Source organism: Heteronotia binoei, chromosome 5 (genome assembly GCF_032191835.1).
Source record: "Heteronotia binoei isolate CCM8104 ecotype False Entrance Well chromosome 5, APGP_CSIRO_Hbin_v1, whole genome shotgun sequence".
Lineage (NCBI taxonomy): Eukaryota > Metazoa > Chordata > Lepidosauria > Squamata > Gekkonidae > Heteronotia > Heteronotia binoei.
The window spans coordinates 136099967-136112692 of record NC_083227.1 but is presented as its reverse complement, the minus strand read 5'-3'; the positions used below and the strand labels follow the sequence as shown (position 1 = coordinate 136112692).

Here is a 12726-nt window from a genome sequence, read left to right as displayed (position 1 = left end):
TTAATAGCCTTTTCTTTTGTTCTATTTGTATTTTCTAGCACAAATACTTACACATTGGTGTGAAGCTGAAATTCATCCGTTTTATAACCTACAGCAAAATTGCTCTGAGTTATTCTGGATTTAGCTGTTTCAAAAGTCGTTTGGTAGCCAGCCAGCCAACCCTCATAGCCAACAACAAAAGCACCACGTATTGATGGACCTGCAATATCAAAATCCATGTCGCATCCCACGTTGATATGTTCCCGCTTGTATCCAGATTTAACTTTAGCATTCTTCTTTCTAAAAAGAAAGTAAGGCTTTACATTAATCAGAAATGTCCTTTTCCCTGTCCTGTTTCACTTTTTTTCCTGCCAGAGGCTTGTGCTCTGTATTAGCCGCAGGTCAATTTGAAAAATTCCACAGGTGCAGTTTCCATCAAGGCATAATACTCATGATTGAGGGGAACTGAATCTGTTGAATTGGCTTGTCATTCAGCTCTTAAGGGCACTGTGCTTCTGTGGGTTTGTTTGTTTTTAAACTGCAATTTAAAAAAAAAACTTTTTTACCGGTACAATTGATGGTGTTCTGTCACTTACCAGATGCCAATGTACACAAAAGGCAATATCCAGTGGTAACGTCCATGGCATCCCAAACTTAGCAACTCTGTGGTCCCACAGCTAGAATGCATTTCCTCTGCAGCTTTTCCAATACTCCATTCTTGATTCACAAACAGAATTTCTATGTAGCTGCTATTCTCTCTCCCCCCCCCCCCCCACTTTTCCTCCTCAGACAACTTCCTATGCCTACTGAGAAAACTACACACTAATTCCTATGACATCATTTTCTATTTCATTAACTATCACCAGTGGTCTGACCTAGCCTCAGATCGCAAAGCATGGAGGCACACCATCCACCAGGCTGTCTCTTCCTTTGAGAACGCACGCATAGCTGGTCTTGAGGACAAAAAGAGATTGAGGAAGAATCGCACTGCTACAGGGCCAACCCTAAATCAGACTTTTCCCTGCAGCCGCTGTGGCCGGACCTGCCTGTCCCACATTGGTCTTGTCAGCCACCAGCGAGCCTGCAGCAAACGTGGACTATTGCACCCTTCTTAAATCTTCGTTCGCGAAGCCAAGCCGAGAGAGAAACTCAGGAAACCACTTTCTATGGCAGTTCTGACATTTTAAAAGCCTTTATTCTTTATATTCTAAATTCTGCTTTGGCCATGGGTAGAGCGACTGCTGTGGCAAGTGCTATTGCCATATGGAATGGATACCTGGAATAAATATATCCACAGTTAAGGTATGAGGAACATTAGCGAAGACACTGTCACTGCATTTTTCTCTCATAGAAATGGGTGGGGTTCAATAATCTGTTCTCTCTTCTGCAGTTGCAAGCCATGAATGGGAGAGCCATGAATAGTGCTTTGATTCTCCTTCAAGATTGCACCCCCACCCATCATTTATCACATGTTTATTGTGTGCTTTGCCAGTCCTTAGAAGGAGTTTCGGAGGAAAACCAACAGGCCATTTGGGGAAATGGAAGTTCTTAACACCTGCTGTGAACTCTTCCACCAAATCCAACTCATAGGGCTTTTTCACACAGTCTATGTATTCCGGTATGGAAGCTGGTCAGTTACTGAACAGTAACGGGTTTCTGCTGGCATTTCAGACAGACCCGATTCAGTAACTGGCTGCTACCGGAATACTCTCACCTTTTCACACACTCCCGCGGCTGTCCCGGTAGTGAGGCGTGCCTGAGTCGTTACAAACAAAGAGCAGCTTCTTCCACTTTTCAACCCCTCCTTCCGGGTTGAAATCGCTATGGGGTGCTGTGTGAAATGTCCAGTATCTAACCCGGGAGCAGTTTTCGCGCCCTTTTTCTCCCGCTGGCGCGAGCGATCTCCAGCTTTTTTTTTTTTTTGGAACGTCGGGCTAAGATCGCTATAGCACTATAGCACTATAGTGACGTATCACAACAGCATCACCATAGGGATGCCTGGGCTCTATTAAGATGCCAGATATCGCCACTGCTGAAACCTGGTAACTTATCTCAATAGAGCCTAGCCATCTCTATGGTGTTGCTGTTGTGATATGTCGCTATAGCGCTATAGCGATCTTAGCCCGACGTTCCAAAAAAAAAAAAAAGCTGGAGATCGCGAGCCGGCAGGCAAAAACGGCTGGCGCTGGTGGAAGCGAGATAAGAGCGGAACAGTGTGAAATGGCTCACTTCAATCACGGAACCCTACCGGGAAAAAAAACATGTGTCTGAAAACTCCCATCCCTGTCTCGGATTACTGCAAGCGGCACAATACCGACTCCCTTCCGGTTTCCACTGGTAAGTGTGAAAAGGGCCATAGACTAGGGGCCAGTCTATATGGTATAGCTCCCAATGAAATACTATTAGAAATCATTTCCATGTGAATCCCATTCAATATTGACTGCACCTATGCAGCATTGTGCTTGTGATAATTGACCTCTCACTTGGCTGAGCTGCTGTGATAGTAGGTAACAAAGGTGTGAGCATCAAAATGTTTGCAATCCAGATTCTGCAAGAAGCTGTAGTAATCGGTTTTGCTAGTCTTAGGCCGCGGTCACACTCACCATTAAATCCATCCCTAACCCATCGCTATTATACCCTGCAGCTTTTTTACAACAAATTTCCTGATCAGACATCCCTCCATCCTTCAGTTCTAAGCAGCATTGGTCCCGTCATTGGTTGATCAGAGGTCTCAACCGGACCTCATTTTCTGAGATGGCATTTCACACTCACGGAAGCACAGTACCGTGGGATATTGTGCTTGGCTTTAAAAAAAAAAGGTGCCAGCAAAAGTGGGTGATCTGCCCCCCCCTCCATTTTAAACACCCGGCCAGGGAAGGGAAGCCCAGGAGTTCTCTTTGCTGTCTCTCCGCCTGGCGGGGAGACAGCAAAAGTGGGTGATCTTCCTCCCCACCCTATTTAAACACCCCGTCATGGTGTTTAAATGTGGGGGGAGCACAGCAACTCTCTTTGCTGTCTCTCTGCCTGGCGGGGAGACGGCAAAGGTGGGTCATCTTCCCCCCCACACACACACACACTTAAATGGGACAGGGTAAAAGCCAGAATGGGCTGGAACAGGCCGGAATGGGCATCAAACAACGTAGACTGTCACAAAAAATGAACACCCTGTCAGGGTTTTTAAATGAGGGTGGGGGGAGAATGGAAGCTCTCTTTGCAAGGTGGGCAATCTGCGTTTTCCTCACATTTAAACACCCCACCTGGGTGTTTAAAGTGGGGGGAAGCCCGGGAACTGCCTTTGCCATCTCCCTGCCTGGCAGGGAGACAGCAAAGGTGGGCGATCTGCCTCCCCCCCACCGCACCCATTTAGGAAAGCACCAGTCGTTTTTGACTCTGGGGTGACGCTGCTTTCACAAAGTTTTCACGGCAGACCTTTTACGAGGTGGTTTGCCATTGCCTTCCCCGGTCATTACACTTTCCCCTCAGCAAGCTAGGTACTCATTTTACCGACCTCGGAAGGTTGGAAGGCTGAGTCAACAATTGCTGGCGCAATGATATCATGTGGACTGGGCTCTCGCAGTGAAGCGGATGTGCGCTTGAGACGAGTTGGCTACAATGGAGCGTTCGAACACAGAAAGTACGCCTGGGAATCGTCGGAAGCATTCTTGGTCTGGATTTAATGTACTATTAAAAAAGTCCGCGTCCCAGTCGTGGCAGTGCAGGACACGAACAAGCCAACGACCATTGCCAGATGCTGATGTTTGGACAACCGCATAAAATCCGACATGCAACTAGCTTTCATCCATGCCCACCTCGTCAGTTTATGTGCGTCTGACCTCGGCCTTAAAGTCTCAAAGAGGCACTAATGAAGAAGGAGCTGTTTGCAGCATGTCAACAACTGAAAAGCTGACTAAGGTATCTTAAGAAGTACAAAATGGACTGCCCAGTTTAAAACTGGAGGCGGAAAGTAAGCAACTGAGTAAGATACATTAGACTAAGGACCTAACCAAACATTGCACCTTCACTATGTACACTTATACTTCTCTTAAATCTAGTGGTTGTAGTACATGGAACCTGTCCTTTAAGAGATAGGCTTAGATCCTAAGTGGAACTCCCTCTCTTCACATGAATGGGCATGTCTTCTGGAATATACTAGTTAGAAGTGGGTTGCTGGAAGTTAGGACTCCAACCTTTGTTAAGTCTAAGTTGTTCCCTGCCTTGCTATTGTGCACATTAAAGAAGGTTCTGAAGACATCCTGCCTGCTGCATCTTTCTGGCCTTAAGGCATACCATTTACCCACCTCCACAGTGAGCACCTTTACAGAGGAGCCAAGGACCACAGTGCCCATCCAGTTGATTATATTATTCCCTTCAGAGTGATGCAAAAGACATGATGCTAGGGAACTGCAAAAGCCAGTGGGCTAAAGATATGCAGATAGCACTGAGTGCTGAGGGAGAAAAATGGTAGGTCTTCATGCTGGCTTAAGCAGAGTGATGGCAGAGCTACCCTGTGAATGGAGGCAGAGCAGCTACCCACTCCTGAAATCATTTGGTCTGGATAGCCATAAAAAGTAATAAAAATAACCTGCCAATTGGTGTCGCTGCAAATCTAGGTAAAACAAAAGGACATGTATTTCCTTTTATGTCCTTTTTTTTTTACCTAGACATACATGTCCTTTTGTTACACTGTTTTGCCATGTGATCCTAGCTTTGTGTCAGTTTGCACTCTCAATCCACCAACTACATGTATTTCAGCCCACTGTACCTTATCCCCTCGTCTGAAGAAGGATGCCTGCATACGAAAACTTACGTTCTGAATAAAACTTCGTTGGTCTTAAAGGTGAAACTTGACTCCTACTTTGTTCTACTGCTTCAGACCAACACACCTGCCCACTTGGATCTTTTTACATAAAAGGCCTTTGGGAATGTGCTCAATCATGGAAGCCTAGAATTGACAGGTCTGGACACTTAGAGACCTCCTACGCCTTCAAGCAGTGCACTGGAGTGAGAATTATGCCATCTATCACATCTACATCACTGCATGCATTGCAACCTGATAACTGTAAGGCAGAAGTATGGTGAGGTAGCCAATTTTACTTCTTGATTGGAAACAGTTAATTCTTTGGATGCAGGCTTCTACTAATATGTACAGTCAAAAAAACCATTGCATTACATTAACAGTTTCCACGCCACCAGCAAAAATTCAATACTGTCAAAAGTTCTAAATTCTTCATCTGTAACTAATTAACCACATTGTTTATGCTATTCATTCTTTCAGTCATATTTTTTTTTTAAAAAATTAAGATCAGGATATCTGGACCACAGGTGACTGTGAAGTCAGACAGAACAAAGTGAAGACCCTAAACTAGAAGTATTATAGCTGGTACTTAAATGCAACATTCAACCCAGAAAGGTGAATATTACAGTAACCTATGCTAAAAAAAACCAGAGAAACATCTTTCTCTCACTAGCTGGTGTTGCAGCTTCAAGTCTGGAAAAGAGACAAACTTTAAGAGCAGTCATCAGCAATCCAAATTCAAAAGTCATCACCTACTAGTGCTATCAGTAACACACAGTGCACCCTATCAGTCCTAATCTAGCAACACTCTCACTACTCCATGTAAGTGAAAAAGTCACTTAACCTCATAATTAATTGAAGAGTTGTTGGCTTACCTCCCATTTCCCTGTGATTAAACAAGAGGACATGTTTATCTGACCAAACTAAACTGTGCTGGCTACAGAACAGAGCTTTTATATATATCAGATATTTCTGGGAAGAACTAAACATTTGTCATGGGGCTTAGGACTTTCAGGAGAAAACTGGTGGGAGGGAAAGGGAGTTTAATTTATCCTGTGTCCCCACATTCTTCCCCACAATTGCCTCTGCAGTGCCACCCCTTCCCCCCCCACCCCAGTTAGAGCGATTTTTCAATTTTAACGTACCACTAGGGGAAAAGGTGTTTTAGGAGGCTAAGGGAAGAGAATCTGAATGGGAAAATCAGAAGTGTTAGTGTCACATCCCCTCTCACTAGATAATTCTCCCCTGCCCCTGTGTAAGCATCATAAGACAAGCATGGTGTTGGAAGTACCATAGTTCCTTTGTGACATATATATATATCGGTCAAAGGAGGGCATGTTAAATCTTCTAAACAGAAAAATCAAATGGTGGAAACTGCTTCTGAATACTGAATGAGGATCCCTTCCCAACCCATCATGGCAGTGGAAACATTCTGTAGTTCAGGCGGACTACAGTTAATATTAACTGATCACTCCTCTTGTACCTTGGCTTGGGGGCCAGGGACCCCAGAGCGGGGGGGACAGAGTTATTGCAAATTTATGTGTACACTAAATATTGTCATTTTGATCTTTTTGACAATATATATTTTCTCAATCAATGGATACAAACAGAACCACTATCATGTGGGAGATCTACAATTTTGTTGTTGTTGTTAAAGAGGGAGTCCTCACACTCAAAAAGGTTGGAAACCACTGGACTAAACTATAACAATATAACTAGATAAGTTAATATCATAAACCTACAGTAGCATGCAAGCAAATAAACTGCCACTGTATTTGGATGATTTTTTTTTCCTTTTCAGGTTCTGTCTTCCTAATCTTGTTAAAACATTCTAAGCTCTCTGCTGGCAATTGCACAAAGGGAAGAAGAGCCATAATTAGTCAGCAATCTTGTTTTAGCTAAATGAAGCATGGGTAGTATTACAGAAGTAACTCCAAGACAGGGTGAGCTCTTCACACATACCCAGCTGTACAAAACTGTAACATATACTTGGTATTAACTTAGATTTCTCTTTAGTAAATATTAAACTTCTGATTTCAGTAGAAAAAATTATGGGGGTGGGTTGCATAGAGGCTCCATTTATGAGTCCTCTGTAGATCCCTGGATTAGGGCATATTCTGTTTAGAAGTTTTAACATACTCCCTGGATTAGGGAGTAGGATCTTCACATATCTGATGTCGTCATTTCATTAGGTGCAAATACATCTAGTGACCAGCTGTTATGCCCAGGCCTTTTGATTAGTTCCAGGTGGCTTCCATGTCCTGCTAGAACTGACCCCACCCCTAACTCAGGGTTCATGCATGTGTGACAGGATTGGAATCCTCTGTAAACTCTGACTAGGGGATGCCATCACGGAGATACCAGGAAAATGGCAAGACTACAGGCAGTAATGTTCACCACTCCCCTTGTACCTTCTGCTATGCCACAAAAGAACTGAAAGTAAACATTAAAAAGAACTTCTGGAGGAAGCATTTATCTCTGCAGTCTTGCTGGCACAAATATTCTCCTCCCTAGACAAAGGAGGAAAAACCCATGGAGCTACACCCTACTCTTTGTACTTTATCAGTAGCTAAACTGTTTTGAAAGGAAACTACAACATTCTTACATTAGAAGATCAAATTCCTGTATGTTCAAATGTTCTTTATTTATGTACTTATGTATCCCGCCTGTCTCCTCAATGGGAACCCAAAAGCAGCTGCTAGTAGTAGTAGTAGTAGTAGTTTTCCTCTTTTATTTCCATCAAGTAGAAGTTGGTAATTAAACTAGAGTTTATAATGCTGCTTCAAAATCAAACATGAAGATGGGAAAGCCAGACACCAGCATGCACATATACATTTTACTCTCTTGCAATACGATGTGCTCTCTTTAGGAAATAATCTGTGTAACATCCTGACATAAATGGCAATTAGAAAGGATGATAAAAATGGGAAGAAAGCCCCATACAAAAATATGATCTCCTAGCTGATTAGTTTTCCTGAGCCAGTTAAAAATTGAAAACAGTCAGAGGAATATCCAATCAATCCCAATTTTAATCCCAGTTTCCCAAACCCTAACCTGAAAGCATTTAACAAAGAAATCTAGTTTGAAGTAAATAAAATTCAAAACAGCTTAGCTTAGCTACCAGGGCACAATATTAAGTGACAAGTACACTTTATACATTGCAAACTGAATGTGCACATAGATATATAGTCTGATTAAGCATAAAACAGCTTCATGTGTGTGTTCATGTGTTCTGTTTTGGCCTTTAAAGAACTGTATATGCGGCTTAAGCCAAAATTAGAAGCAACTACAAAACAAATACAAATGTTGACTATTCTAAACCTGTAAAGCCTTTACTGGATATACTTTACAAAGGCCTTAGAAGGGACATTTGATCACACGCAAAGAATAGCCAGTAAACATCTCTTAGATACAAAGGATAAGTTCCTATTCCAGTAACCTTTAATGGCATACCGATAATTAAGCAGCATTCTAGAAAACTAATCAAAATGAGACATTTTTCTGCTGTATAAAAGGATTCACTCCTTACCCAGTGTTAGGAGAAAATGAGGAGTCAAACGTCAGCTTCAGTCCACGTGCAAGCTGAACAGAAAAAGAAATTCACCAGTTGCATTTACAATTTTGAAGACTGATCACAATTGATAAATTACAGTCTTTTTAACCCAATACTCACCTGATCTTCTAAAGTTATCTCTGTGCCTAGTGTGTTATCAGTATTCCATTTCTCTGTGAAAGTCAAGCCATATTCTGTCCATCTGTACTTGGTTTCCAAACTTCCAGTAACTTTGCTTGTTTCTGTGTTTGCTGAACCTGAGCTTGTAAATTCCTAAAGGAAAATAATATGATTTTGCATATTATGTATACGAAATCCTGTTTGCACACTCATAAAAGTGTACATTTTTTGCTGATTTTGAAACTCCTAGAAATGAAGCATGCAGACCTATGTAACATACCTGCACACAGATATTTCAACTTTTTCTAATTTAGTAAAGAAAACGCACTAACTGTATAAGGATTTCACTGGAGAAAAGCTTAATATAGCAAATCCAAATGTCTTCATTAAATTATAGAAGACAGTACTTGTATTATAATGTGCACAAAGGATTTGGTGGCTATATCAGTCATGCTATATTTTTGGACTCCGCTGGTGTGGCAAACAATGTCTTGAAAAGTTCATAAATCTTCTATCTGATAAGGAAAGTTGAATATTGTTCAGACCTTTATTGGCATAAGAGCAATAATGATTCACAATCAAAAGTAGGTACAAAGGCCTGAAATATAGTAAGAACAATACATAAACAATCAATTAAAATAGCAGCCAATAATACTAATCAAAAGTAGACACCCAGCAATTAAAATACAGTAGTATGCCTAGATTTAATTTTATAGGCTTCTACTAAGAAGTTCGCAACACATGGAGTAATATGGGGATTAACATCTTCTAAAAGGTAGGATAGAAGTTTCCTTTTAATAAATACATTGTGTTGGAGATATTCAGCTAAAAATTGTCTACGTTGTGAGGCCAGGAGAGGACATTCTAAAATAATATGGGATATAGAATCAAGGACTCCTAATTCACATGGGCATAATCTGTTTTGGAGAGGTATCTGTCTAAACCTACCATAGAGAACTGTTGATGAGAAGGCATTTAAATGAGCCAAAGCAAAAGTCTAACAATAGAATGGGGAGTCTAAAATTTAAAAAAAAAATGGGGTATCTTCCCATGTCTTTGGGATATACCTAGATTGGCTACAGAGCAAACAAGGAAATGTGAGGAGAACACTTTTTGGTATTTGTGATCCATAAGCCTTAGCTGGATTGTTCTTAAAATATATAATTTGTCACATAAGAAAAGAGTGTCCACCTCAATACCAAGTTTTTGTAGTTTGTGGGTAAATGTAGAAAGCCAAGTAATGCTATGCCTGTCTTTCATCAGGTACTATAATAAACTTCCTGAATCCATTCTGAAATGAATTTTTAACCAGAACTTAAAAGCCATAATCCAGGCTCTGGTTTCTAGAAGGTGTAAACCTAGCTCTGCACAAATGGAAGAGTAGGGGACACATTTGGGATAAGGAAAGTTGTCAGCCAAACAGTTTTCACATCTGAGTATCTGAGATGATACTCCGCAAAGCCTAAAGATCCCATGTATGCTGTTGGGGGGACACTAAAAGCAGAGGGGAAAGCAAGTTTGTATAGTTCCAATTCAAAACAGTAAGACAAAATGTTATTAGAAAAGATAATAAAAACGACTGCTGAAAAACCATGCTCATTCGTTGTCTACCTACCAGTCCATTTTCAGATTTTGTTTTCAAATCCAACTTTACTAAACCAAATCCTAAGAAATTAAAACAAAGACTGAATGGTTAGTATCAAAGTGGGCGGGGGAGACACAAAACACTGTTGCTGATTTCTTTTTTATAAAACTGTGGTCTGTGAATATTCAAGAAATAATAGTGACTGTACTTAGGAAAACATCCATTTCTACTATATCATCTCCCTTTGTTCACATAGGATGACAGCTTGTTTGAGAATTTCATTGCTGCACAGTTTAAGCTTAAGAACAGACAGCAGTGAAATTCTGGCAGGTAGTTATGACTCGGTACAGAAAGCTTACAGAGAAGAGGCACCAGAACTAGTTTCTGGAACTAAGGGAGCAATCCTAAACAGGAGCCCCAGTTTATTCAGTGGGATTTCCTCCCAAGAACATGTACTCCTAAGGATTATATCCTTAATGAATTAGGAGTGGAGAGGAAAGGGTGGAAATCTTTTATTATTTTTAAACGCAAGATTTGTATGGCTAAAACAAGGAAGTTGTGTACAAAGCTTCCCATGAATTGAATTGTCTGCAGTCACTGGGGTAGATCCAACCATTCTTTAAGTAGCCTTCCTCCAACTTCAGTGGTTCTTCCTCCAATGGAAAGGCTACTTCTGTTAGTGGAAGACTCCTTAGACTGTAAGAAGACTTCAAACTTGAGCCAAAACTAAGGTTAGTATTTTAATAAATGAATGAATAAACTTTTCTTAGTGGAATGGTAGAACTGGGATAAGATCTGTCACATTAGCAGGACCAAGTCCACCTTCCCTGAATGGGCATGAACTGAATCCCATTCTAAATAAATGCAACAGAGAAAGAGAGATCAAAGAATATTTTCATGATGGAAGCAGGAAATACAGTGCTGAAGTGATAATCCAAAAAGAAAATCCCAAACTCTTAGCACAGCCAATAGTACACAAGTTACAGCTTGCTGGATTGTAGCCTACATCTCTTCTGTGTCACAGGATGATGAGTGAGTTACTGGTTTGATTATTCAGGCTGTCAGCTTGAAATAAACTGATAATTTAATTGGGATCTCTTAATATGGTGTAATAATATATACACTGATTAATTGCTTCCTAAAACTACTACATGATTATGTCATGACATTAGATATATTTCTGGAGGCAGACTTGGGCTCTGGTTTTCAGAACCTGACAACTACCACTGTGAATATTAACTATAGTCCTGAATACAGATTCGGCAAGATGCTGGCAGCAGCATGTTGCCCAACAGACAAGAGAAAGGCCTATTTCTGAGGGCACAGTTTGAATTTATGGATACTGATAGCATGTAGCAAACAAAGAACTAAAGTGACATCTATTTATATCCTAGAACTCAAAGACTCAGGTGCAAGATATACCTTTCCCTTTGGCAATAATTACCATATCCTTTGGTGAAGATGTCTCGGGCAGATTTTCCTAGGTCAGCATAAGCAGGGGGAACAGCCATTTTCTGTAAAAAGAAAGACATTTGAATTATTTCTTTTGCCAATAAATCTAACACCAGAAATCATAAATCCAGCCATCAATTAACTTCAGAGTAGGATACAAAAATATTTTCACTTTGTATCAGTAACAGAGTTCACCTTGCTTAAATCACCTGAAATCAATGGCCTCAAGCTGGATTGTGGCCAAAAGCATTATTTGTAACATTGGATCAAAAGCAATAACTAGAAGATACTGAGGGAAACGAAAATGAGATAAAATGTTCTGTGGCTTTGATTTATGGCAATATCCTAATATTATCAGCTCTTCCACAAGAATCAAGATGTCATGTACAAAATATAGGCACAGTTAGAAATGGGAAGACCCAGGAAAAAAAGAACAGAATGGTGGGGGAGGAACAGCTTTTGAGGTTCCCCAATGTAGATTATAACATTTTCCCCTCCTCCACTTTATTCTTGCAACAATGCTGTGAGACAGGTTAGGCTGAGAGTGAGCGAGTGGCTCAATGTCACCCAGCAAACTTCCACAGCAGAAAGGGTTCAAAAGCATAGGTCTCTCAGATCGTAGTATGGCACTCTAACTACTGTACAGCTGTGGCTCTCTTACGTAAGAAAATATGCAACCTTAATAACAAGTACTCTATATACTGTAGTATATATGATGCATATTGACACAACACGTTTTAAAGGATATGTTCAATGAACGTATGTTCAAAGCAATCCCATGAATGATGCCATCTCCACCAGTGTAAGGGTGATGCATGAGCATCAGGATCCTACATTTAAAACCCATAACCATGTAAATCAGTACTATTATCTATGCTAACTTATAAGTGATTCATTTTATCAGGTTTGATAAGAAAATTAGTATTGCATACATATGCCCCCCCCCCCCCCAAAAAAAGTCTGAGGTTTTATTTCTCCATCTCCTGATATGGTATTATCAACTGAATTAGTACTTGTCCCTCAGTACATATTCCAAATCTTCCTATATTGTTTATTTAAATCTTATTATCCCAATATTGAAAGAGAAGCCCCAAAGAAAAAAAGGAAACCCATAAAAGGAAAACTCATCAATATTCCATTTGGAGGTTGGATCTAGCCATCAGTACATAAAAGTCGTTTGAAAAGCCATCATGCCATAGGAATAGGATTTTCAATTCTATCCCTAGCAACTGAGTCTATGAC

At 40.7% G+C, this 12726-nt stretch overlaps 1 protein-coding gene across 1 annotated transcript in view; it reads right to left on the bottom strand.

The window, feature by feature from the left end:
* VDAC1 (voltage dependent anion channel 1) overlaps positions 1–12726 on the bottom strand; it is a 28454-nt gene that overhangs the window by 7166 nt on the left and 8562 nt on the right. The window contains exons 2-6 of the mRNA XM_060240473.1: positions 11477–11546; positions 10063–10112; positions 8448–8600; positions 8304–8356; positions 52–279 (exon numbers count right to left, since the gene is read on the bottom strand). Coding sequence (XP_060096456.1) covers positions 52–279; positions 8304–8356; positions 8448–8600; positions 10063–10112; positions 11477–11546 — 554 coding nt within the window. The remainder of the gene's footprint in view (positions 1–51; positions 280–8303; positions 8357–8447; positions 8601–10062; positions 10113–11476; positions 11547–12726) is intronic.